The sequence below is a fragment of the Clytia hemisphaerica genome, unplaced genomic scaffold, assembly GCF_902728285.1.
Source record: "Clytia hemisphaerica strain Z4C2 unplaced genomic scaffold, Clytia hemisphaerica genome assembly, whole genome shotgun sequence".
Classification (NCBI taxonomy): domain Eukaryota; kingdom Metazoa; phylum Cnidaria; class Hydrozoa; order Leptothecata; family Clytiidae; genus Clytia; species Clytia hemisphaerica.
The window spans coordinates 45,878-72,460 of record NW_027104146.1 but is presented as its reverse complement, the minus strand read 5'-3'; the positions used below and the strand labels follow the sequence as shown (position 1 = coordinate 72,460).

Below are 26,583 nucleotides of genomic sequence, written 5' to 3'. Positions count from 1 at the left end.
GTGACAGTCTTTTTTATTTTTGAGTAGGCAAATGAAGAACAAAAAGAATACAAGAAAACGAAGAATATTATTTTGTTTTGAATATAATAATTATGAAAACAAAAGAAAAATGGTTGCTGTAAAAATAGGAATAAATAACACAAAAATTGAAATAATACATTAAAGGCCATATCCATTACCCTGAGTATCAGAGGTTAAGTTTTCAAAGAATATTTTAACCTCTGAAGACCAATAAAAGAAATTTTATCGCGCATGTGTCAATCTAATCACTGTAGAAAAAAATCAAAGATGAAGAGCAAATATTACCATATTAATATCTAGCAGACTGTATCAGTTTGCAGTTTACTAAAGTCTGTCTCGAAATAATTTGCAGCTGGAGAAAAAAATGACTGTAACTTTTGATAGAATTCGAATCAAGTTGCGGTTTTGTGTTCGTTAAAAAGATATTCGTGAGTGGAATATTATCAATTAAAAAAAATTGAGAAAAAAAAGGAAAATAAAAATGAAAAATGAAGAAGAAAAAAATCAACTTCTTGTAGAAATGTGGTATAATTATCATTTTCACAGGAGTGACTCTTCAATTTTAGATCATCATCACTGTGAAGAAATTTTTCAAAAATATTCATTTAATCAAAAGATATCAAACAAAGTTTATTGCTGGTTGATCGACAAAAGGCAGTTTTTTTCGTTTTTTTTGTCGTTTTTTACTACTTTATATAGTCAACCAGCAATAACTTTTGTTTGATATCTTTTGATTGAATGAATATTTTTGAAAGATTTTTTGACAGTGGTAATGATCTAAGATTGAAGAATCACTCCTGTGAAAATGATAATTATACCACATTTCTACAAGAAGTTGATTTTTTTCTTCTTCATTTTTCATTTTTATTTTCCTTTTTTTTCTCAATTTTTTTACTTGATAATATTCCACTCACAAATATCTTTTTAACGAGCACAAAACCGCAACTTGATTCGAATTCTATCAAAAGTTACAGCCATTTTTTTCTCCAGCTGCAAATTATTTCGAGACAGACTTTATTTACGAATTCCCCAGAAACCTCCAAGTGTAATTGAAATGAGTTTCTTTCAAAAGAAAGCTTTTACATGATCCCCAAATGTATAACAGTAATTACTAAACTTTTAGTTATGGAAATGTCACTTTAATTGAATCGAAATAATAGACAGACTTTATGTTATGATTCTCTATCACTGACTCTTTTTACAAAGCATTAATGAATTTTTTAAGTTGTGTTTTCAAAGACGGGAATAAAAATATCAACTTTGAACTTCATCCAAGATCTTGGATGGTCGTCATGGTTTTGTTTTCGTTGATTGCGCGCTGAATAGAATCTCGATTCGTCGGCACAGCGTCAAAATATGATTTTGACCTGTGCTATTCACGGTACATATCCATAGGTATGTAAGCTTCCTGACGAGATAGTAATCAACCAAAAAGAAATTAATGAAAGGCATTTTTCAGCTAATTGTTCTTTGTTTATATATTTTTTTCTACCAAGAGACCTAGACCATCCATAAAGGACACGCGCATATATTTGGCCTATTTCTCACACCCTCCCCAAAAACTTCATCTGCAAAAGTCGAATTCAACAGAGCCCTTTTGGTTCATGCAGAAAATAGCCTTCCTCCTCAAAGAATAAATGTCTTTTAAGAATAGTCTTAAAATGTAAGAAAACTTGCATAAAAATGAACGGAGTGGTGGGATGACCTTAATTTCGGGTTTCCACCAGAGTTAAACTCTAATCCTTAATTACAAAATTCATCTTTTCCTAAATCAAACGGGTACTGATATCATATCATTGCTTTTTAAAAAGTATTCCTAGTTTATTCAGTCTGTAACAAAAAAGAAATTTCCTTTGATCAATTCAGACTGTTCATAAAGAGACACCTATGACAACAAACGAGGTGATTAATTTTGCAGTTAGTTCGAATTTGCTAAAGGAGCAAGGGCTACTGTACCCTTTTTATTTGAGATAACGTTTTTTACTTCCTGCAATTTCGACCACTCAAAACTAATCATTAGAAAGTTTAAGTCATCCACCGCCCCAGTTATCGAACCCACCCACCCTTGTCCAGCCGGAAATCGCCTCTAACAGGTATTTTAAGCTAGCATATGGTGCTTTTTCATTGAGACTGTGTGGCGAGAATCGATTAGCTGAAACAAAAAAATTGATAGGAAAATATTACTGACTCCCAAAACAGTTGTCAAAGCGTTTACGACCCTTTGAATTTGGAGTTAATTGCAGCATGGTTGGCAAAATTTAACTGAAAGTAATTATAAGTCAGTCGTTTTTAAAAACAGTTCTCCAACAGTGGAGGCACTGGCTGCGTTTAGACCAACTGGCATTTGTAATTTGGCATTTACTCATGAGGGATTCGATTTTAATAGCTTTTCCATTGTATTTTCTGTCATGGCATTTAAGGAATCGTCTTTTTAGAGTCCATTACTGAAAAGGTGATTCCCTCAAGTTCAACTTTGACAGATCAAACAATGAAAAGCATGGAATTTCTCAAAAACTGCAGTCATTAAGACTGAAACTTTTTGCCGTAGGGCTAGGCTATGGCAAATCTTGCGAATTTTACAATCTATAGAAAGAACTGAATAAAAAACGTGCAAATACTTTAAAAAATCAAAAATGTCATTTTTTCTCTTTGTTTTGATTCCTTTGTTTGATTTGAAATGCCAGAAAAGGGGATTCCTTTGCTCAAAATGGCATTTAAAATGCCAACGAAATGCCAACACGCTGGCATCATTAGGCATTTGACAAACCGAACAATTGCGCGGAACAATAGAATTCAAAAGAATACTGCAAGCAATTACAAATGCCAGGCTGGTCTAAACGCAGCCAGTTCTTTCATTTTATGCAAAAACCAAACCATTTCACTGCTGACAAATGTTGATGCTCTGAATGCTATTTTATTGCAAACAATTTATTTTCGGTGTATCTTTGGTTTAATTGGTCATTAAGCCAAGAGAGCTCTACCCCTCTCTTGGAGAACAAAAAGTTTAATGACCAATTTTCGACGTTAAATCTGAAATCTTAACATGAAGCGATCAAAATCTGATGTTAAGCACGAATCTTCATTGACCTTCATTGTATATTTTTTACAACCCTTAAAAATTTATGAAAAGGACTATTGATGAGAACCATTTATCTATCTAGCGTAGTGAAAAAGCACCCATAGTCAGCGATAATTTGATTCCAGATAAGTCAAAGAAATGGGATGGAATAGAAAATGTGCTTCTGATTACCCGAAGTGTTCTGATCGTGTCTATTGAAAACTCTTTTGTTTTAGCTTTAATTTGGTCGTTACAAAAAGTTCAGAAAAAAAACAGCTCGTCATGCGAAGAGGGCTGGTTTCTATGTGCTGTTTTTATAAAAGTGGTTTTATGTTTTTCGTTTTTGATCCATTACTTTTTAAACTTTCAGTATCCAGTAACAAATTTTACACTAACTTGCAGTCTAAAAAATTCTCATCAAAATGATACCAAAATTATTTCTAAAAAAATTGATAGAAATTCATCAAAGACAGATTTGATTTCTTATTTTCGTGCACTTTAGCTTTTAATCTAATTATGCGGTCATGATACCGTTATGTCATTAGAATCGCTAGAAAATTCTGAGCAAGAAAATATAGGTATCTTTTGGTATAAAAGAGGTCTCCCCAAAATATAAGCCCCTAAAGTTTACGCATAATATGGCCTAAAACAAAAGAATTTCGTCATACCACGCCGTACTTACCATGTAGTACGTTCCGCATCCGATCTCAGAAACGGAAATAGCTATAAACTTCATTTTTTCTTTAAAAGGTCACCAATGGGTGTGGCATCCGTCCGTTCTATAATTGGAACACATACAGTTTGATCCAAATTGGCCAGAACACTAGAATTCCACTTTTCCACACCTTCGGAAACTTCACCATGCAGTACGTTCCGCATCTGATCTCAGGAACGGAAATAGCTATAAACTTCATTTTTTCTTTAAAAGGTCGCCAATGGGTGTGGCATCCGTCCGTTTTATAATTGGAACCCATACAGTTCGAAACAAATTGGCCAGAACACTAGAATTCCACTTTTCCACACTTTCGGAAACTTCACCATGTAGTACGTTCCGCATCCGATCTCAGGAACGGAAATAGCTATAAACTTCATTTTTTCTTTAAAAGGTCACCAATGGGTAAGGCATCCGTCCGTTCTATAATTGGAACACATACAGTTTGATCCAAGTTGGCCAGAACAATAGAATTCCACTTTTCCACACTTTCGGAAACCTCACCATGTAGTACGTTCCGCATCCGATCTCAGGAACGGAAATAGCTATAAACTTCATTTTTTCTTTAAAAGGTCACAAATGGTGGTGGCATCCGTCCGTTCTATAATTGGAACACATACAGTTTGATCCAAATTGGCCAGAACACTAGAATTCCACTTTTCCACACTTTCGGAAACTTCACCATGTAGTACGTTCCGCATCCGATCTCAGGAACGGAAATAGCTATAAACTTAATTTTTTCTTTAAAAGGTCACCAATGGGTATGGCATCCGTCCGTTCTATAATTGGAATACATACAGTTTGATCCAAATTGGCCAGAACACTAGAATTCCACTTTTCCACACTTTCGGAAACTTCACCATGTAGTACGTTCCGCATCCGATCTCAGGAACGGAAATAGCTATAACTTCATTTTTTCTTTAAAAGGTCACCAATGGGTATGGCATCCGTCCGTTCTATAATTGGAATACAAACAGTTTGATCCAAATTGGCCAGAACACTAGAATTCCACTTTTCCACACTTTCGGAAACCTCACCATGTAGTACGTTCCGCATCCGATCTCAGGAACGGAAATAGCTATAAACTTCATTTTTTCTTTAAAAGGTCACCAATGGGTATGGCATCCGTCCGTTCTATAATTGGAATACAAACAGTTTGATCCAAATTGGCCAGAACACTAGAATTCCACTTTTCCACACTTTCGGAAACCTCACCATGTAGTACGTTCCGCATCCGATCTCAGGAACGGAAATAGCTATAAACTTCATTTTTTCTTTAAAAGGTCACCAATGGGTATGGCATCCGTCCGTTCTATAATTGGAACACATACAGTTTGATCCAAGTTGGCCAGAACACTTTTTGATAGCACTTTCGATTTGAAAGTGAATATGACGCTACGAATCTGAATATGACGCTACCAATATGACGCTAAGTTCATTTTGGTTTTTATGATATCCTCCTTTTTGTAAAGGTGAAGCGTGATGCTATAGATCAAATCTGTGTTTTGACTGGACTCACCAACCTTTATGATTATAAGGGTACAGTTTGTTTTCATTTCTAAGTTCAAAATGCCCTGAGCAGTACTGGCCCTGAGTGTGTTTACTGTAGTAGTACTTTCATCTTACTTCTTATATTGTTGTTTCTTTAAACTTTTTTGCTATTTATTCTAGAAAATGAAAAGTACATAGAACGGTCGAAGCTTCATTTTTCATCAATGAGAGATTATCTACAGATGTCATTTTTACAGAGAGGAACTATAAAACATTTGCAAATGATAGGATATTCGGAAAGGCTGCAGCAAATGTAAAGGAAAACTGCACAAATGCTGCGTCGTGTTTGTATGTCATTGGTCATTAAATGTTTTGCTTGCAACTTGCGAATCGAGGAGGCTCTGGAACGCTTCGCAACTTTTATACATATACGGCTTGTTGCGAAGCGAATTTATGAGCGAAGCAGTTTTGCTATATTGTGCACGTACCTTTAACTTCTATCCCAAGCGAAAATTTGCTATAAAATTTGCTATATAAATCACATCTCCAAACCGATGATTTTATCAAAATGACCTTGAATGGTTTGCCTTGAAGCCACAGAAACTTTCTCGGTTTGGTAGCTAGGACTGCGAAAAATGCCGTTTTAAAATGGTGTACCCTAACAGTGAACAGCAACAAAATTACCGGAAGCCGAAACACGGACTTAGAATCTGAAGTTGATCAAATTGCCGCGCGGGCGGCACGCATCTAAGCAATCTAAGCAGTGGTTCTTCGGTTGTAAATGTTTATTTTGCTGTTATATGAAAAAAAATTAGTTTGAACGTTGACAGAAAGGATCTTCATCATCCCTCGACTTTTAGCAGCAAGTATCAAGTATCAAATAAGGTCAATCAATGAGAGGTTTTTGCATGTCGCGCGGGCGGGCGGGAGGAGTGCTCTTTTTTAATGAACGAAACTTACCTTGCTAAACCAAGTGGATATTCTATGATAAAGAAGCACGGAGGTAATCAAATTTGTCAATTTGTCAAGAAATAAATCAAAACTGCCCAAGAACCAACAAGCCATCTTTGTACATTTTTGTTTTTGTTTTATTTTTATGTTTTGATGACGACAGACGATTCGTGATTCGAATAAAAATGTTCGATCGTTCGACTAATATCGTTCGATTTTATTAAGGCACCATTTACACTAGAATAACTAGAAGGAAAATAAGAGCGATGCGCGGCGGGCGGTGGCGGGTGTTGTGCCCACTGACCTTTATATAACCCTGGACCAAGTAACATCTGCCATCTTTGATTGGAGTTTTTTTAGAATTGGTACCCAAGGAGAAGCCATTGCAATGCTAAAAATTAACGTCTAAAACGCCGCTACATCATCAAAAGAATTTGAGGAAAAGTATACCTAGCGCTCTCGATGCATTTACACCACTATCGAGTAGTGCCGACATTAGGGTACCAATTTTCAAAAAACTCCGATCAAAGATTTTGCTTGGCTGGGATTGAGAAGCTTTGTCCAGGGTTATATAAAGGTCAGTGGTTGTGCCTCTCCGTAGATTATGTTGTGTATGTTTGGGGCATTAAGGCTCTTAGCTTACGACCCTGTCTCTATATTGCCTTTATTTATTAGAGGGATTTTTAGAGTGTCTCTTATTTTGCTAGCAACTTGCGAATTGAGGCGGAGTCTGGATCGCTTCGCAACCCTTATACAATACGGCTAGTCAACTTGTTTTGATGTGTTACACTACTGAAGCTACCATCTTTAATTTTAAGGATTACGTAATGCCACGGAAAATAATACTTTGACGTTCGAGCGAAAAGGGCGTAAAAAGAGCTTTCTTTTGGCGTGTATCGCATTGCTATGTTTCGGCCAAGATTAAAGAAATAAGTCCTTAGCAACGGGTTTTTTTTCGTTGCTAGGGCGATTTTTCAAGCACCCAGCAGGATAAAAATGCTCACTGCGGCCTGAATGATAAAGATATAGCTCTGAAATTTTTAGGAGATGTTCAGAACACAGAAAGACCTAAGGATTTCAAAACACCCAAAAACCAGAATTCGACAATTTTTTCGATGATTTTTTATTTTTGGGTAGACTCCCACCTTAAGTAAAACTGTTGAAGAAATTAAAAAATGACTGCTAAAAAATTCTTTATTTCAGAAGGCGTACTGTAACCAGGACCCGGACCGGACCATGGACCCTAAGAAAACCCGGACCCCGGACTTTTACGAAAACACGGACCCCCCGTAGATTTTCGCGAAAACACGGACCCTCCCTAAAATTTTAGCAAAAACACGGACCCCATCAACTTTTTTCGAAAATAAGGACCCCTCTCAAATTTTTGCGAAAACACGGACCCCGTAAATTTTTTGTGAAAACATGGACACCCCTCAAATTTCGGCGAAAACACGGACCCCTTAAATTTCGGTGAAAATCTATATTGAGAGGTTGAAATGATGCCCTACTAAAATTAAGTTTGACTGATGGGTCGAAAAAAGTCTTCATTTGGAATCAATCAATGATGGAACTAAAAAGTGAAACATCGGTTTTTGTTTTGGGCCCAAAAAATTAGGTAGGCTTCTGCTCATCCTCTAGCGAATAAAGTTTCTTATAGAGGAAGAAAATATAGATTGGAGTTTTCGCCAAAACTTAAGTCTCTCTCATTATAATCTGCAGCGGAGACAAAAGGGGCTGACTTATACCGGTACTTTTTTGACAATATCCCACTCAGGATTATCTTTATTAGAGATTAAGCTTTTACTTCAGATGGTGATTAAAGCATGAAATTTGGCATAGATGATCCTTAGAGGGTCTAAAACTTAATTTTAAACAGTAACACCAAATTTTGCCACCTGGCCACCTGCCAGATGACGTCATCAGGTTGCTGGGCAAAAAATTATTTTTTTGAAAATATTCAAAATATGATGGTTCCAGCGGAAAGAGCATGAAATGCTGATAAAAATCGAGGTATGAAACATGCCTTGAAAATCTTCCTAAAGTTATGGAGGTTGAAAGTTTTTTGATGACGTCATCATAAGCCTTTCCAGCCAAAACATAAAAACCTCGTAATTTTGGTACAAATTGACCAAATTTCATGTTTTATACATGAATTCATATTCATATATATTTGAATATTTTCAAAAAAATAAATTTTTGCTAAGCCACCTGATGACGTCGTCTGGCAGGTGGCCAGGGGACAAAATTTGGTGTTACTGTTTAAAATTAAGTTTTAGACCCTCTAAGGATCATCTGTGCCAAATTTCATGCTTTAATCACCATCTGAAGTATTTTTGTGCTAACAGACCTCACTATTTTGATAAGTCTGCTAACAAAAATCCAAATACAACAGACTGACCACATCCATGACATTGAAAAGGCTAGATTTTATCATGTAACACCAAAATTAGATAAAAATTGCATATAACTCACTCTAGCTCCTTGGATATTGAAAATAACTTATGAAAATGGGGTATAGGAAACTTTCTACACCTAATGCCGTTCAGAAAATGCAGATACAACTGTGACTTCAGAGGATGGGTAAAAGATATAGCATCTTAAAATTCAACCAGTATTTTGGATAAGCATTGATAAAACCGAAAATTCTAAATATGAGAAACAGCAAAAAACCTTGGAATTCCATTCCTATCAGCTTGAGTTAATAGTTTATAACAAAAAATTAACATTATATATAAAATTTTTTTTGCTGAATCAGCGAAAACGGCAAATTCTGCCATATTTTGCAAAATATAGGAGAAAAATACCTTTAAAGCTTAATATTTTCAGTTTCAGTTAAGCTTTTTTTCTAAAATTTTCACAGCCATACGTAAATGGGACTATTTTAGAAAGAGATTGGTTTTCAGAAACTTCATTTAGACGTTGTTAAATCAAAATTGTCATTTTGAAAATTTCTAAAATTTCAGTTTGGACTTTGTAATATCAAAAATCTTGAAATATTTCATAAAAATCATAAATTTTACATCCATCGGGTCGTAAATTTAAGGGAAAACACAAATATGTTCGTAGTTTTTTCCCCTACTCTTGGGTACCTATTAGCCGCCCCGCCCCGCCCCGCTAATTAATTTTCGAAAATTTTCCACCCAGGACATTCTTATTCCAAACCCCCGCAAACCGCAAACCTCCGTTTTGGGGGCCATTAGAAAAAAGCTACCTATCTTTAAGCGATTGAAAAATATTGTTGAAATTGAAAATTTTGAAAAAGAACTTCCGGGAAATAAAGTAGAGATGTTAAAGTTTTTCATGCAGCAAAAATTTTTGTAAAACCTCTTTTCCGCTAGATTTGAGAGAAATTTTAAATTTGATAGACGTTTTGGGGGCCACGTACTGTACTTTTCTTTGATGTTTCTTAACGAACATTTCTCACCAAAAGAATTTCCATAGTTTTGAGACTCTAAAGGCTTTATCATGAACTGTTCTTTGGGGTTTTTTTCAAATAAATCTTTGTAGCAAGAGATTTACCACATTCTTGACATTTAAAAGCCTTTTAACCTTGGTGGAGAGATCTTTGATGCAAACTTAAATTTCTTTTCTATGCAAAAGATTTACCACATTCTTGACATTTAAAGGCCTTAATACCTTGATGGACATTTCTTTGATGGGAAATCGATTTTCAATCTTGTCAGCTTCAAAAAATTACTGTGAATTATCATTTTCGTTGTTGTGAAAGCTTTCCAATTCATCTTCAAATTTAATAGTGATTTCCTCCCCAATCTGTGAATTAATTTCTTCAGTCGGTAAAAACTGATCAAAACAATTCATACCATCATTAATATTTTCTGAATTTCGATTATCCGAAAATTCCATTGATTTTGCACTTTTATTCTTATCATCTTGAGGTTTTGACTCATCTACAAGTTTAATGGTGATTTCATAATTTTTGGGTTTGTTTCTTCGGATGAGGTTAAATTGTTCCCCTTTACATTTCTAGAAGAACTTTTAAATAGTTCACTTTCATGGTTTTTTTAATGGTTCTAAAAATTCGTCGTCTGGATATCCAATTGATTCATCTTCCATTTTGATAATAATTTTCAAATTATTAGGATTGGTTTCACCACAACCATGACATTCTTCTTTGTCAATTTCTTTTTCTATTTCTTCATTCACAGAATTTTTAAACAAAATACTCTAAATGAAAGAAAAACACAATAAACGCATTGAAAATATCATGCTTGAAAGAAGATCCAAAAATTGTTAGCACACTATAAAAAAAGGTCCACCTAAATTATTCACTCTTAAACAATTAATTCTACCTGGATTAACAAAACGATTTTTAGATCAAAGGGGTTGTTTCTGGAGGTTGAGTATCCAAATAAATTCAGCTTATAATTCTAGACTATTTACCTTTCAGACATTATTTTATATTTTATAACGTCTTTTGTGAAATATAATTTGCTAGCTGGCATCAACTTTCCCTATGTTTATAAATAAAATACTTGTATAATACTAAAAAAATGTCAGGACAAAATTAGGTTCAACTGGCAGGTTTATCATAAATTTCTGTGTTTCTAAGAAAGGTTGGCAGTATATGATTAATTTTTTCAATTTTTTTAGTAGAAATACCGTTGAAAGCACAGTAGCTCGTTATCAATGACAAGATTCGTTGAAATTCTGATAATTAAAGATAATAAAACGCTCTTATTGATAATAGCCTGCTACTTGGACGTCTTTAAATTAAAATACGTTAAAAGAGATTGGCAGCACCTCTACACATTGAAGCTTTCAATCCTTCTTGAACTTCCTTTTTTTTTCAGCCTCAGAACATTCCTGTGAAATTTTATTTTCATGGTTGTGAAAGCAATCCAATCCATCTTCAAATTTAATAGTGATTTCCTCCCCAATCTGTGAATTAATTTCTTCAATCGGTATAGACTGATCAAAACAATTCATTCAATCGTTAATATTTTCTGAATTTTTATTTTCCAAAATGTTCATCAATTTTAGACTTTCATTCTCATCATCTTGAGGTTTTGACTCAGCTTCAAGTTTATTGATAATTTCACAATTTTTGGGGTTTGTTTCTTCGGATGATGTAACATCATTCCCCTTTACATTTCTACAAGAAATTTTAAATAGTTCATTTTCACGGTTTTTGAATGGTTCCAAAATCTCGTCGTCTGGATATCCAATTGATTCATTTCCCAGTTTGATAACAATTTCCAAATGTTCGTGTTTCGTTTCATCACAACCATGAATTTCTTCTTCTTCAATTTTTATTTTTATTTTTTCAATCTCATTCATTTTTTAAACAAAACACTCTAAATGAAAGAAAGATACAGTACCAGAATTGAAATTAATATGCTTGAAAATGTCTAAAGAAGTGTTAAATATAATTGTTGCAGAAATTTAAAAAATGACTTCTAAAAAATTCTTTATTTCAGAATACTTTATTCAACCTTGTAGAAGAACTAGCAAAAAGGTGATAAGAAATAATCACACACATGTAAGTAAAACCATAACCAAACTAAAGTCTGTCTCAATATAATCTGCAGCGAAGACAAAAGAGGCTGTAAATTTTGATTCTAATTAATTTTAGTTTAGTGCTTGTTGAAAAGATAAAAATGAGTGGAATAGAAATAAAAATGATGATAAAAATAAAAACAAAAATTTAACAAAAATTCGGAAATAATAAAGTTTTAAACTGTAGTTTTTGACTGAATGAATATTCTTAATTGTTTTTAGCAGTTATGACGTTGTAATATTGAAGCATCTCCGATACAAAAATGAAGATCATAGCACTTTTCTACAAGAAGTTAAATTTCTTCTTCTTCATTTGTCATCTTCATTACTCATTAAGGAATGGGGTTATACATACAATACTTTTCTAATAATAGGGACCCCTTCAACAATATAAACTTTTGAAAAATCTTTTCGATCCAAAAACTTTCACCCTTAGAAGAGACAAAATTGTAACTTGCTTATGTTGACATCACTATGACTTCATCATAACTAAAACACATCTATGATCAAGAAAGAATTGGCCAAAAAACGATAATTCAAGAGAAGAGTTAGCTTTGTAGATTTGGTAATTTATTACAAGTTTGAATGTTTTTAAGAAAGGTTTGCAGCGCATTATCATCTGTTCCAGCTTGTAAGAATAAAGCTCTATTTAAGACACCGTAGGGAGCCCTTTAATCGATGACAACCGATGAGACTTTCGTTTTTAGGATCCAAAAATGTTCTTATCGCCTAAGCGCTTGTTCTTTGGTGTGTCTTCAAATTAGTTTTCCCTGCAAAAGGTTTGCAACACTTTCACACGTAAAAGCTTTCTTTCTCTCGTTAACATCTTTTTGACGCCTCTGTAAAAAAAACACTAAATGCAAAAGATTGACTACATTCATGACATTGAAAAGTTTAGATTTTATCATGTGCTTTTCTTTGATGTTCCTATAACGAACCTTTTTCAGCAAAATAATTTCCATAGTTTTTTTATGCATAGTTAAGTTCGATTTCTCTCCAAACGATTTACCACATTCCTGACACTCAAAAGCCTTTACCGTATTACTTCGAATAAACGCCCTCCTTCTTTTGAACGCCCCCTCGAATAAACGACCCTCCTAAACGGAAAATTATTCAATAAACGCCCCCTCAAATAGACGCCCCTTCGAATAGACGCCCCCTCTAAGGGAGGGGCGTTTATTAGAAACTTGTGATTTTAATACTTTATTACAAGTATTGATTGGGATTGAAGGAAGATATTAGTCATTTTTTGTAACTAGAGTAGTTTTGATGCAATTTTAGTCACCAAAACCAAAGAAATCTGCACTGAAATATTGATATAGAACTAAAATAAAGAGTAGATTTCCCAAAATATTCGACGTTAGACTCAAATAATTTAATAAACGCCCCATTCTTTTAAACGCCCCCCTCGAATAAACGCCCCTCCTAAAATCGAAAAAATTTAATAAACGCCCCGGGCGTTTATTCGAAGTAATACGGTATCCGTCATGAACTGTTAATTTATGCCGCTTCAAATAACTCTTTGCAGCAAAACATTTACCACATTCCTGACAAACAAAATCCTTTATCTCATCATGAACTAGTAATTTATGCAGCTTCAAATAACTCTTTGTAGCAAAACATTTACCACATTCTTGACATTAATAAGGCTTTATACATTTTCATGGACAAATCTGTGATGAGAAGTTAATTGTCTTTTTTTCTGCAAAACAATTACCACATTATTGACATTTAAAAGGCCTGATACCTTCATGGATTGTTCTTTGGTGCCTCACCAAACAACTCTTTGTAGCAAAAGATTTAGCACATTCTTGACACTCAAAAGGATTTATCCCCTCATGGACTGTTAATTGATGAGAAGTTAAATTTCTTTTTTCTACAAAACATTTACCACATTCTTGACACTCAAATGCTTTTATACCTTCATGGACAATTCTATGATGCCTCACCAAATCATATTTCCGCCCAAAAAAAAAACCACATTCTTGACATTTAAAAGGCCTGATACCTTCATGGATTGTTCTTTGGTGCCTCGCCAAACAACTCTTTGTAGCAAAAGATTTAGCACATTCTTGACACTCAAAAGGATTTATACCTTGATGGACTGTTCTTTGGTGTCTCACCAAAAAACTCTTTGTAGCAAAAGATTTAGCACATTCTTGACACTCAAAAGCCTTTATCCCGTCATGAACTGTTAATTTATGCCGCTTCAAATAACTCTTTGTAGCAAAACATTTACCACATTCCTGACACTCAAAATCCTTTATCTCATCATGAACTAGTAATTTATGCGGCTTCAAATAACTCTTTGTAGTAAAACATTTACCACATTCTTGACATTTATAAGGCTTTATACCTTCATGGACAAATCTGTGATGAGAAGTTAATTGTCTTTTTTCTGCAAAATATTTACCACATTCTTGACATTCAAATGGTTTAACTCCCTCGTGAACTGTTCTTTGATGGATTGTCAAGTAAGTTTCGCTACTAAAAGCTTTATGGCATTCGTCACATTTGAAGGGTCTCAAATCTTTGTGAATATCTTTGTGATGTTGAATAAAAGCATTTTTAGCATTATAGCCTTTGTCACACTGTTTGCATCTATACTTATATCCTTTAAGTTTATGGATCCCCTTGTGTTGAGTTAGAGTGCTTTCTTGGTAAAATCGTTCACCACATTCATTACACTTGAAAGGTTTAATACTTTGATCGTAATCAAAACCATCTGCACCTGTCAAATCGTCATTATTAGAATTTTCAGTCTTATCAGCCTCAAAGAATTCCTGTGAATTATCATTTTCATAGTTTTGAAACAATTCATCTTCAAATTGAATAGTGATTTCCTCCCTGATCTGTGAACTCACTCCTGCAGTCGGCGAAAACTGATCAAAACAATTTGTTCCATCGTTAAGATTTTCTGAATTTCGATTTTCCAAAAATTGCATTGATTTAGTACTTTGATTATCTTGAGGTTTTGACTCATCTTCAAGTTTAATGCTAATTTCATAATTTTGTGGGTTAGTTTCTTCGGATAGTTCACTTTCATGGTTTTTAATTGGTTCAACATTTTCGTCATCTTCATATCCAATTGATTCATCTTCCAGTTTGATTACAATTTCCAAATGTTCTTGATTCGTTTCATCACATCCATGATCTTCTTCTTGTTCAATTTTTATCTTTATCTCTTCAAACTCGTTCATTTTTTATACAAAATACTCTAAAATAGAAGAAAGATACAGTACTGTAAAAGAATTGAAATTATTTAAAAAAGATTTAAAGCAGTGTTTAAGTTAAAAAATGACGGCTCTAAATTGTTTTCGCCGGAATACTTTATTTGATCTTGTGATGTACAAGAAGAAGCAAAAAGGTGAAACGAAGTAAGCACATATAAGTGACACCCTCGCCAAAATTAAAGTCTGTCGCAATATAATATGCAGAGGAGACAAAAGAGGCTGTTTGAATTGATTTCGGTTCAATGCTTTTTGAAAAAAAATGTTGGTAAAACTACCACAAAATTTGGTCAAAGGTTTAAGGAACATTTGCAAAAATCACGAAACAGTTTTGGAACACTCGAAAACTTGTAGTGTTGGTAAAGAGAAAACTGATTTCTCAGTTCAGTACCTTTGAAAACGTGTACTCTAGAGGAAAGTACTCTTTGTCTGAAAGGGAGTACTTATGGAATGAACGTTTAAGAGGTGTCTTGAATATCCAGAAAACGTTGAAAAGTTTGATGAGATTTGATGGTTTAATTATTTTGATTTTGTGCTTATACTTCGTCTCATTTTATAATTTTACTTGCACTTTTAAGGAACGTTTCTCTCCAAAAATTTTTTTCAACATTTCTGACACTCAAAAGGCTTTATCATGGACTGTGCTTTTCTAAATAACTCTTTGTAGAAAAACATTAACCACATTCTTGATATTTGGCCTTTACACCTTCATGTACTGTTCTTTGGTGAGAAGTTAGGTTTGTTTTCTGCCCAAATGATTTACCACATTCTTCACACAAAAATGGTTTCATACCTTGATGGACTGTTCTTTGATGAGAAGATAAGTCTGTATTTTGTCCAAAACATTTACTACATTCTTGACATTTAAAGGCTTTTACACCTTGATGGACCGTTTTTTGATGCACCTTCAAATAGCTTTTGCTCGTAAAAAACTTATCACATTCTTGGCATTTAAAGGCCTTTACACCTTCATGAACAGTTCTGAGAAGTTAAGGTCGCCTTGCGTCCAAAAGATTTACCACATTCTTGACATTGAAAAGGCTTTATAAGTTCGTGAACATTTCTTTGATGAGAAGTTAAGGTCGTCTTACATCCAAAAGCTTTACCATATTCTTGACATTGAAAAGGCTTTACACCTTCATGAACAGTTCTTCGATGACAAGATAAGTTTTTTTTCTCTGCAAAACATTTACTTCATTCTTGACAGTTAAAGGCTTTTACACCTTGATGGACCGTTTTTTGATGTTTTTTCAAATTACTCTCTATAGAAAAACATTTACCACATTCTTGACATTTGAAGGCCTGTACACTTTCATGTACAGTTCTTTGATGAGAAGTTAAGTTTCTTTTCTCTGCGAAACATTTACTACATTCTTGACATTTAAAGGCCTTAATACCTTGATGGACAGTTCTTTGGTGAGAGGTAAAGTTCGATTTCTTTCCGAAAGATTTAGCACATTCTTGACACTCAAAAGGATTTATTCCCTCATAGACTGTTACTTGATGCTTCACAAAATTTGTCTTTGTAGCAAAAGATTCACCACATTCCTGACACTCAAATGTCCTCAAACTTCTCTTTGTAGCAAAAGATTTACCACATTCCTGACAGTTAAAAGCCTTTATACCTAGTTGATGCACAGCTATTTGATGAGAAGTTAAGTTGGTTTTATCTACAAAGCATTTACCACATTCTTTGGTGCAGAGTTAATTTCATTTTATTTCCAAAATATTTACCACATTCTTGACAAAAAAATGGTTTCATACCTTGATGGACTGTTCTTTGATGCGCCATCAAATAACTTTTCATTGTAAAAGACTTGACACATTCCTGACATTTGAAAGCCTTTATACCTAGCTGATGGACAGTTATTTGATGTGAAGTTAACTTGGTTTTATCTACAAAGCATTGACCACATTCTTGACATTTAAAAGGCCTGATACCTTCATGGACTGTTCTTTGGTGCCTCACCAAACAACTCTGTGTAGCAAAAGATTTAGCACATTCTTGACACTCAAAAGGGTTTATCCCCTCATGGACTGTTAATTGATGAGAAGTTAAATTTCTTTTTTCTACAAAACATTTGCCACATTCTTTACACTCAAATGCCTTAATACCTTCATGGACTGTTCTTTGGTGTCTCACCAAATTTCTCTTTGCAGCAAAAAATTTACCACATTCTTGACATTTGAAAGGTTTATCATGTAGAGTTCTTTGATGTTCCTTAATCAAACCATTCGTTATTTCATCAATGTTTTGATTTTCAATCTTGTCTGCCTCAAAACATTCCTGTAGACTTTCATTTTCATGGTTTTGAAAGAATTCATCTTCAAATTTAATAGTGATTTCCTCCCCGATCTGTGAAATCATTTCTTCATTTACGGAGAACTGATCAAAATGATTCGTACCATCATTAATATTTTCTGAATTTTTATTTTCCGAAATATTCATTAATTTTAGACTTTCATCCTTATTAGCTTGAGGTTTTGACTCATGTTCAAATTTAATGGTGATTTCCTAATTTTGTGGGTCAGTTTCTTCGGATGATGTAACATCGTTTCCCTTTACATTTCTAGAAGAATTTTTGAATGGTTCCATATTTTCGTCATCTGGATATCCGATTGATTCATCTTCTAGTTTGATAACAATTTCCAAATGTTCATGATTCGTTTCATCACAACCATGATCTTCTTCTTGTTCAATTTTTAGTTTTATTTCTTCAAACTCGTTCATTTTTTAAACAAAATACTCTAAGATAAAAGAAAGATACAGTAACAGAATTGAAATTAATATGCTTGAAAATGTCTAAAGAAGTGTTAAGTAAAATTGTTGAAGAAATTTAAAAAATGACAGCCCTTAATTCTTTACTTCAGAATACTTTATTCCATCTTGGAATATACAAGAACTAGCAAAAAGATGAAAAGAAGTAATCACACGCATATAAGCAAAACCATAACAACACTAAAGTCTGTCTAAATATGGAAAGAAGGCTCATTAGGACAAAATTAGCTTCAACTGGCAGGTTTATTATAAATTTCTGGGTTTCTAAGAAAGGTTGGCAGTAAGTATATGATCATTTGTTTCAATTTTCCAGTAGAAAGTTCCGTTGAAGGCACAGTAGCGCGTTATCAATGACAAGATTCGTTGAAATTTTGATATTTAAAGATAATAAAACGCCCCCATCGCTAATAGCCTGCTCCTTGGTTATCTTCAATTAAATTTGCAACACTTTTCAAACGTTGAAACATTCAATCCTTCTTGAACTTCCTTTCGACGTGTCTGTGGATAAAAGTTAAAAAAATATATACCACATCAATGACTTTTTTCAAACCAATGAAATTTATAAATTCTTTCATGTTTCTTTAACGAATATTTCTCTCCAAAAAGGTTTTCAACATTTCTGACACTCAAAAAGCTTTCTCATGGACTGTTCTTTGTTGCCTTTTCAAACAACTCTTTGTAGAAAAACATTAACCACATTCTTGATATTTCAAGCCCTTTACGGTTACACCTTCATTGACTGTTCTTTGGTGCAAAGGTGCAAAGTTAAGTTTCTTTACTCTACAAAATATTTACCACATTCTTGACGTCCAAAAGCCTTTATACCTTCATGGACTGTTCTTTGATGCGAAGTTAGGGCCGAATTATGTCCAAATGATTTACCACATTCTTGACATTGAAAAGCTTTTACACGTTTTGACTTTTTTCAAACCAATGAAATTTATAAATTCTTTCATGTTCCTTGATGAAAGTTCTTTGGTAGGAACATTGACCCAATAATGGACAATTTAGGAGAAAAGTTAGCTTGAAAATTTGAGTGTTTTTCAAGAAATATTCGAATTTACAAGGTAAAAAGGCACCGAAGGTAGCTCTTTATCTTTATTAAGTTTGCAACACATTTCAAACATTGAAACATTCGATCCTTCTTGAACTTCCTTTTGACGTGTCTGTGAACAATAGAAAGAAAGACCTACCACATCAATAACTTTCCACACCAATGAAATTCAAAATTCTTTGATGTTTCTTTAACGAACATTTCTTTCCAAAAATGTTTTCAAATTTCTGACACTCAAAAGGCTTTCTCATGGACTGTTCTTTGTTGCTTTTTCAAATTACTCTTTGTAGAAAAACATTTACCACATTCTTGACATTTGAAGGCCTTTACACCTTCATGTACTGTTCTTTGGTGAGAAGTTAGGTTTGTTTTCTTCCCAAATGATTTACCACATTCTTGGCACAAAAATGGTTTCATACCTTGATGGACTGTTCTTTGATGAGAAGTTAAGTCTGTATTTTGTCCAAAACATTTACTACATTCTTGACATTTAAAGGCTTTTACACCTTGATGGACCGTTTTTTGATGCACCTTCAAATTGCTTTTTCTCGTAAAAGACTTATCACATTCTTGGCATTTAAAGGCCTTTACACCTTCATGAACAGTTCTTTGATGAGAAGTTAAGTTTGTTCTCTGCCCAAAAGATTTACCACATTCTTGACACAAAAATGGTTTCATACCTTGATGGACTGTTCTTTGATGAGAAGTTAAGTTTTTTTTCTCTGCAAAACATTTACTACATTCTTGACATTTAAAGGCTTTTACACCTTGATGGACCGTTTTTTGATGCACCTTCAAATAGCTTTTGCTCGTAAAAGACTTATCACATTCTTGACATTTAAAGGGCTTTATACCTTCATGAACTGTTCTTTGATGAAAAGTTAAGGTCGTTTTCTGCCCAAAACTTTTAGCACATTCTTGACATTCAAATGCCTTAATACCTTCATGGACTGTTCTTTGATGCGTAGTAAGGGTCGATTTAAGTCCAAATGATTTACAACATTCTTGACATTTAAAAAGCTTTATACCTTCATGAACTGTTCTTTGGTGCACAGTTAATTTCGTTTTAGTTCCAAAATATTTACCACATTCTTGACACAAAAATGGTTTCATACCTTGATGGACTGTTCTTTGATGCGCCTTCAAATAACTTTTCATTGTAAAAGACTTGACACATTCCTGACATTTGAAAGGCTTTATACCTAGTTGATGGACAGCTATTTGATGAAAAGTTAACTTGGTTTTATCTACAAAGCATTTACCACATTCTTGACATTTAAAAGGCTTTATACCTTGATGGACTGTTCTTTGATGCCTCACCAAACAACTCTTTGTAGCAAAAGATTTAGCACATTCTTGACACTCAAAAGGATTTATCCCCTCATGGACTGTTAATTGATGAGAAGTTAAATCTCTTTTTTCTACAAAACATTTGCCACATTCTTTACACTCAAATGCCTTAATACCTTCATGGACTGTTCTTTGGTGTCTCACAAATTTCTCTTGCAGAAAAAATTACCACCATTTCTGACATTTGAAAGGTTTATCATGTAGAGTTCTTTGATGTTCCTTAATCAAACCATTCGTTATTTCATCAATGTTTTGATTTTCAATCTTGTCTGCCTCAAAACATTCCTGTAGAGTTTCATTTTCATGGTTTTGAAAGAATTCATCTTCAAATTTAATAGTGATTTCCTCCCCGATCTGTGAAATCATTTCTTCATTTACGGAGAACTGATCAAAATGATTCGTACCATCATTAATATTTTCTGAATTTTTATTTTCCGAAATATTCATTAATTTTAGACTTTCATCCTTATTAGCTTGTGGTTTTGACTCATGTTCAAATTTAATGGTGATTTCATAATTTTGTGGGTCAGTTTCTTCGGATGATGTAACATCGTTTCCCTTTACATTTCTAGAAGAATTTTTGAATAGCTTGCCTTCGCAGTTTTTGAATGGTTCCATATTTTTGTCATCTGGATATCCGATTGATTCATCTTCTAGTTTGATAACAATTTCCAAATGTTCATGATTCGTTTCATCACAACCATGATCTTCTTCTTGTTCAATTTTTAGTTTTATTTCTTCAAACTCGTTCATTTTTTAAACAAAATACTCTAAGATAAAAGAAAGATACAGTAACAGAATTGAAATTATTATGCTTGAAACACAGCGTGAAAAGGTCGAATATCCTGTAGTATTTAAATATGGATATTTTTGCGTATGCATGAATATCCGTAAAAATATCCATTAATAAGTATCCGTTACAGTAGATACGTACGGATACTTAACCAATTAATATATTTACCTGAGTATACGCACGGATACTATTATGTATTAGAATCTTTAGAATGTATATTGTTTTACATCGAGGATACTTATGTATACTTTATGAATATCCGTCAGAATACCTTGGATACAGTTTAAGAAGAATATCCAATTCACATTTACATGCATATTCGCGATAAAACCTTGCTTCGGGAGATGTTGCTTCTGGAGAACGTTGCCTCGGGAGAACCTTGCTTCGGGAGAATTTTGTCTTGGAGAAAGTTGCCTCGGGAGAACCTTGCTTCGGGAGAACCTTGCTCGGGAGATGTGGCTTCTATGGAAAACTTGGCTCGGGAGAACCTTGCTTCGGGAGAATGTTGCTTCTGGAGAAAGTTGCCTCGAGAGAACATTTTTTTCTGGAGAATATTGCTTTTGGAAAAATACTTCGGTGGAGAATGTTATTGTAATGGAGAAAGTTGCATTGGGAGGTCTTTGTTCTGGAGGATATTTTGTCTTGAGAAAATTGCGCTATTCCATTTTTAACCTTGATTTTCCAAGGGAATTTCATTTCTTTTTCAGATTAGCTTCATTAGCTGACATCAATAATTATTTACTAGCCCCCTTTTCAAGAACTTTCACTTTCCAGAGGGGTCTGCCCCTGATTTCCAGGGATAATTTGTTATTCATAATTTCCAGGGGGTTAGTGAAAAAAGTTCGTCAATACCCCATGTAAAAAGTTTTTTCGGAAGAGCCCTTGAGGTTGGCTCGAAAGAATGTTGTTGTTTACACGTTTTTTTTTTTATAAGGAACACGTTTATAAGGAACTCGAGGCTGAGAATGGTTCAAAAAATAAGGAATTGTTAAGGAACTGCTCAGGCTGAGAATAAGTGGATTTGAAAATAATGTACCTTATTGGGACCAAATTTTGATCTTTCAAGGGGCAAAAAGTTCAAAATTTCCTATGTCATAAGAAACTCGATAAGGAACTTTGAGGCTGAAATTCTCTGGAAAAATTAGGAACTCCAGGCTCAGAGCAAAGTTAAGGTTCCTTATAAAAAAAAAACGTGTATTGAGAATACTGCTTCTGGATAAAGAATTTTGCCTTGGGAGAATGTTGCATCGCGAGGACGTTGACTCGGGAGTATTTTGTTTCTAAAATCGAGACTGTTGTTTCTGGATAAAGTTGCTTCTAAAGGATGTTACTATAGAAAAAATTCTATAATTTATCGCATATATTAATTCCGATAATTAATATCAAACGGAACTTTTAAAACCGCTTGTAATGTTTGAAGATTCGACAAACTTTCCCGTATATAGGAGATATATCTATAGAGGTTTGCGAATCAAACTATTGAAAATGCATCATAGGAAAAAGGGTGTAAGTAGCAAATAATTTGGTCTAGTGACTAAAACTTTCCGAAAAATTGTCAGCCGACTTTCAACGCCCCTGTAGAAATTTCATCCGACTTTTTAATCCTCTGTCTTAAAATATTTTGCCCGATTTTTCATACTCACCCAAAACCCGATATTTTAGCCCCATCTGCCTGATTTTTGTTAATCTCAAATTGAGTCTTTATATCGACGTTGTTTATAATAATCATCACTAATTGACAGCATGATCGACAGTATCAACAGTGTCTAATATTATAAGGCAAGTCCTTACTTTTTAAAAAGAATTCGTGGATCGAAATTTCCTTGCTAAAAATAGCGCACATACAGAATCTATGTAGAACAAAACAAGCGTTTTTAGCCATTTGTTAAAAAGTCAAAATCGAAATTTTCTCTCGTCGGTGCAAAACCATGTTCGCGCACATCCTCCGATGGAAAGGAAAAGACTTTTTGGGTGAATTCGCGGTGAAAATGGCATTTTTACACCCTTTTTTAGAGCGTGGAAATTCACGGATTGTTTTCACGGATCATTTCATAAAAGGGGAAACTGCACTGATAGTTTTCATGGAAAATTTTATGACGTACTTCACGGAGAAATCGAAATAATGCACTGGTAGCTTTACGGTTCAATATTTGAAATAATGCGGATAGTTCTTACCAGGTAAAATTAAATTTGAAAAATGTTGCAGTGACGTTACCGGGGGAGATCACCTATTCTCAACTTTCTTGCTATTCTACACCGTGAAACGCTGCAATATAATGTTGCCAGTGATTTTCAAAATACGCCCGTACTTTTCAAGATCAATTAGTAGGTACGGGGGAAATTCAAAATTCACGGCGAAAATTTAAACGCTAGTTTTGGCCAGCAACGTAGATTCACGCTTTAGCTATTCTAAAAACGCCTAATTCGCTTAAATTCATTGTCACATGATCACTGCATATAATTTTGCAAAGACCCAACACTCAACAACTATATAGTGGTTGCATTTGAGTGATGTATATCAATATCATATGAAAAAGCATTGTCAGCTAAAAACCTTGAAAATTTCTCGCTTCCTGCCCATTGAGTTTCAAGCCCGAAGGGCTAGAGGTCAATCTCTTTGGTAGGATTTGAAGCCAACAAATCCTACCAAAGTTGCGCGGCCTTGAGCGACCCGCCTGGTTTTTACACAAATGACAGATTGAAACTAAAATTTACCGCTTAATTTCGAAAAATATATCACTCGAAAACAAAGGAATTGCTAGATTCAATCCGTCATCAAAAACGGCGCATATTTTAAGGCTTCAATTTTTCTTGCCTGAGAAAGGTTAGAGATTGACCTCTAGCCCTTCGGGCTTGAAACTCAATGTTCCTGCCCCTCTTCAACCGACTTAAACCAGTCGAGCCTTTTGCATTGGAGGACCTTGGAGTGATCTACGAGGTATAGGACTAATGCAAGTAAACCCATTAAATAAGCTTCCAGTACAGCCTTTTAGGTTTTTAATGTATTAAACCCCTTCGGTTTTTGAGACATAACCCCGTATATCATCCAAGATCCCAGTGACTTTCATCCTGAGTATCAGAGGCCTAGTTTTCAAAAAATATAGCATTTTCCATTTTGTAATTGTACAAAAAAGATTGCTTCAGAGGAAGAAAGTTCAAACTCGCACACAGCCCCTTACTTTGCTTTTTTATAATTCTTCGCGGCGGTGGGGGCCCTAGTCTTTCTGGCGTCAAAGGCCACTGAGCGTCAAGGACCGCAACCGGTTGGCGTCTTGATAATTCAAACGAAGTTGCTTGGCGTTTGGAGGCAATTTCTTTGTATGATTGGGGTTATCGAGGTAAAAAGTTGAAATCAATATGTCAGACTTCAAAACACTGTCGGCTGAAACTTTACAACATCAGTGCTCGACTTTCGAAGAAATTCATATAATTTTCGCACAATTAGTGATGAATAATTATTTGAGATGAATCCTAATGACTTCAATTATCATTAGAAGTGATTTCAAGAAATTTACTGTGTTGATCACAAAGATATTTTCAGATGTTGGTGTGGAATTTGTGTTACACTTTCACTCAAACTAAATAGGTGAGTTGAACTTGAAGGGCTACAGACGTATGCTCGTTAGCTTTTATATACTTTTAGACGAAATCCACTCGATCAGTTGATGGCAATCTCAAAGTTGAGATATTTTTTAGGCTTATTTTGTAGAAATCTTTGTATTTTCAGATTTATAATACTCTGTCTGCAAAATTGACATTAGTGTCTCCTGACATAGTGTGAAGTGGATTGTACATTTTTATTTTGTGAAGCAGGCTGTGATCGGCGATAGATACAATTCTCATTTTCATCTTCTGACTTGGTTTCAGTGTGACTGTAAAATTATAATATTGCCTTAAGAGATTGGGTGCCTTTCAATCTTAAATCTACCTTCTTTTTAGGAGATCACAAGTAATTGATTTCAAGATTGGAGAAGAAGCAATAAAGCCAAAGACACCAAGACACCCACCTGGACACACATGGTACGTTGAATTTTCCAATAAAGTTTTGATTACAGCTTTTAAAAAGTCTAAGTTTGACAAAGATCTAAACTTCCACCATCTTGAAATTATGATTTTGCATGATTTTTTACTATCCAATGACACCATGTATTTACCGGCGATTCACCGTTTGACAAGTAACTTCCAAAAAATGATCGCATGTGAAACATATTCTTACCTTTGGTTTTCTTGAAATCATGATTTTGCAAGATTTTTTACTATCCAATGACACTATTTATTTACTGGCGATTCACCGTTTGACAAGTAACTTGCCAAAAATGATCGCATGTGAAAGTATTCTTAAATCTTACATTTGGTTTTCTTGAAATATCATGATTTTGCAAGATTTTTTACTATCCAATGACACTATTTATTTACTGGCGATTCACCGTTTGACAAGTAACTTGCCAAAAATGATCGCATGTGAAAAGTATCCTTACATTTGGTTTTCTTGAAATATCATGATTTTGCAAGAGTTTTTACTATCCAATGACACTTATCGGCAATTCACCGGTTGACAAGTAACTTGCCAAAAACGATCGCACGTCCTGGCACGTCAAACATATTCTTACATTTGGTTTTGAAATTTTGCTGCTTTAGTCAGGCCAGGCACTTCAGAGTTTCCCTCCACTGTAAGTTACCAGTTCTGATGGTACATAATCAGAAATTATAACAAACTTCGCACATTTTCAGGTGCAGCAGGACCGAGGACAGAGTAGACATCACAAACAAAGTTAAACGAATCGTCTAGAAAAACTTCACCCATCAAATGAAATTCCATACATGCAACATGACATAGGTTTGTATGTTATATTTGTTTTATTCTTATGTTTTCATTTAAACATTGTTGCATTGATCCTGGTGAACCTGTCAGACTATGTTATCTTTCAAACATTCAGTTTTCGGGCATAGAGGTTGTCAAGAATCTGGTGTGTCCTTCTTTTCCTTCAGAGGATACTTCCCTATTTCCAATGGCCTTTTCATATGAATATTTATGCTTGGCCTACTTCTCCAGCAGTTCCAAGTTTTTCCATTATGTCACTCTTAAAGATTTAAAAGGAACTAGTTCCAAGATTGCAAGTCAAATTGATTTTCTGTATTTTTTAGCATTGTAATGACCAACAAGAAGGATGGAACATAAGTGCCAAGAGAATCTGGTCAATGAAATGAAACGTTTGCCCGAACATACAATCAGATTTATATGATCAACAAACTAGTTATGTCAACGGCATCAGACAAAAAGTATACCAGTTAGAGGAAAGGAACTTTTTTCATGGATATCTTAAGTCTGTAAATGAAGTCACAAGGACTACGCTTTTGATCAAGATAGAGATGAGTTTGGATTTATTTGCCGTACAAGTATTACCAGATTCCAACCGAGAATCAAGCGATTTATATTGTTTTAAATGTTTGAGCAGAATTTTAAACCTTTAAATAACTTTTCTAATTTTTATCTTGAAGTCTGTAAAGAATTATAAAGAGTATTTTTTTGTAAAGAGTTTTGTCCACTTTTTATTTTGGAAATATTTTTGTCATAAAAACATCGGGATTTTTTATCATATTTATTGTTTCAATTTTTTTCCAATGTT

At 34.2% G+C, this 26,583-nt stretch overlaps 3 protein-coding genes and 1 long non-coding RNA gene across 4 annotated transcripts; 1 reads left to right on the top strand and 3 right to left on the bottom strand.

The window, feature by feature from the left end:
- Window positions 1–12,771: 12,771 nt before the first annotated feature.
- LOC136813813 (zinc finger protein ZFP2-like) lies at window positions 12,772–15,850 on the bottom strand. Its single transcript, XM_067070296.1, has 2 exons — window positions 15,774–15,850; window positions 12,772–14,967 (listed from the first exon to the last, which is right to left on the bottom strand). Exon 2 carries the CDS (start codon window positions 14,948–14,950, stop codon window positions 13,472–13,474), a length of 1,479 nt encoding a protein of 492 aa, XP_066926397.1. The 5' UTR covers window positions 14,951–14,967; window positions 15,774–15,850; the 3' UTR covers window positions 12,772–13,471.
- A 720-nt stretch (window positions 15,851–16,570) lies between these two features.
- Window positions 16,571–17,562, bottom strand: LOC136813817 (gastrula zinc finger protein XlCGF8.2DB-like). Its single transcript, XM_067070302.1, has one exon. It carries the CDS (start codon window positions 17,427–17,429, stop codon window positions 16,662–16,664), a length of 768 nt encoding a protein of 255 aa, XP_066926403.1. The 5' UTR covers window positions 17,430–17,562; the 3' UTR covers window positions 16,571–16,661.
- Window positions 17,563–18,981: 1,419 nt separating this feature from the next.
- Window positions 18,982–20,069, bottom strand: LOC136813816 (zinc finger protein 567-like). Its single transcript, XM_067070301.1, has one exon. The coding sequence runs from the start codon at window positions 19,969–19,971 to the stop codon at window positions 19,048–19,050; it is 924 nt and encodes a 307-aa protein (XP_066926402.1). The 5' UTR covers window positions 19,972–20,069; the 3' UTR covers window positions 18,982–19,047.
- Window positions 20,070–24,108: 4,039 nt separating this feature from the next.
- On the top strand, window positions 24,109–26,266 carry LOC136813797 (uncharacterized). Its single transcript, XR_010847552.1, has 4 exons — window positions 24,109–24,542; window positions 24,896–24,976; window positions 25,688–25,793; window positions 26,102–26,266. It is a non-coding gene; the product is annotated as an uncharacterized lncRNA (long non-coding RNA).
- Window positions 26,267–26,583: the final 317 nt, after the last annotated feature.

Bases quoted from the DNA above. Each gene is read 5' to 3' on its own strand.
- LOC136813813 (XM_067070296.1), bottom strand. From the start codon at position 14,950: ATGAACGAGTTTGAAGAGATAAAGATAAAAATTGAACAAGAAGAAGAT.
- LOC136813817 (XM_067070302.1), bottom strand. From the start codon at position 17,429: ATGAATATTTCGGAAAATAAAAATTCAGAAAATATTAATGATGGTACG.
- LOC136813816 (XM_067070301.1), bottom strand. From the start codon at position 19,971: ATGAAAAGTTATTTGAAGGCGCATCAAAGAACAGTCCATCAAGGTATG.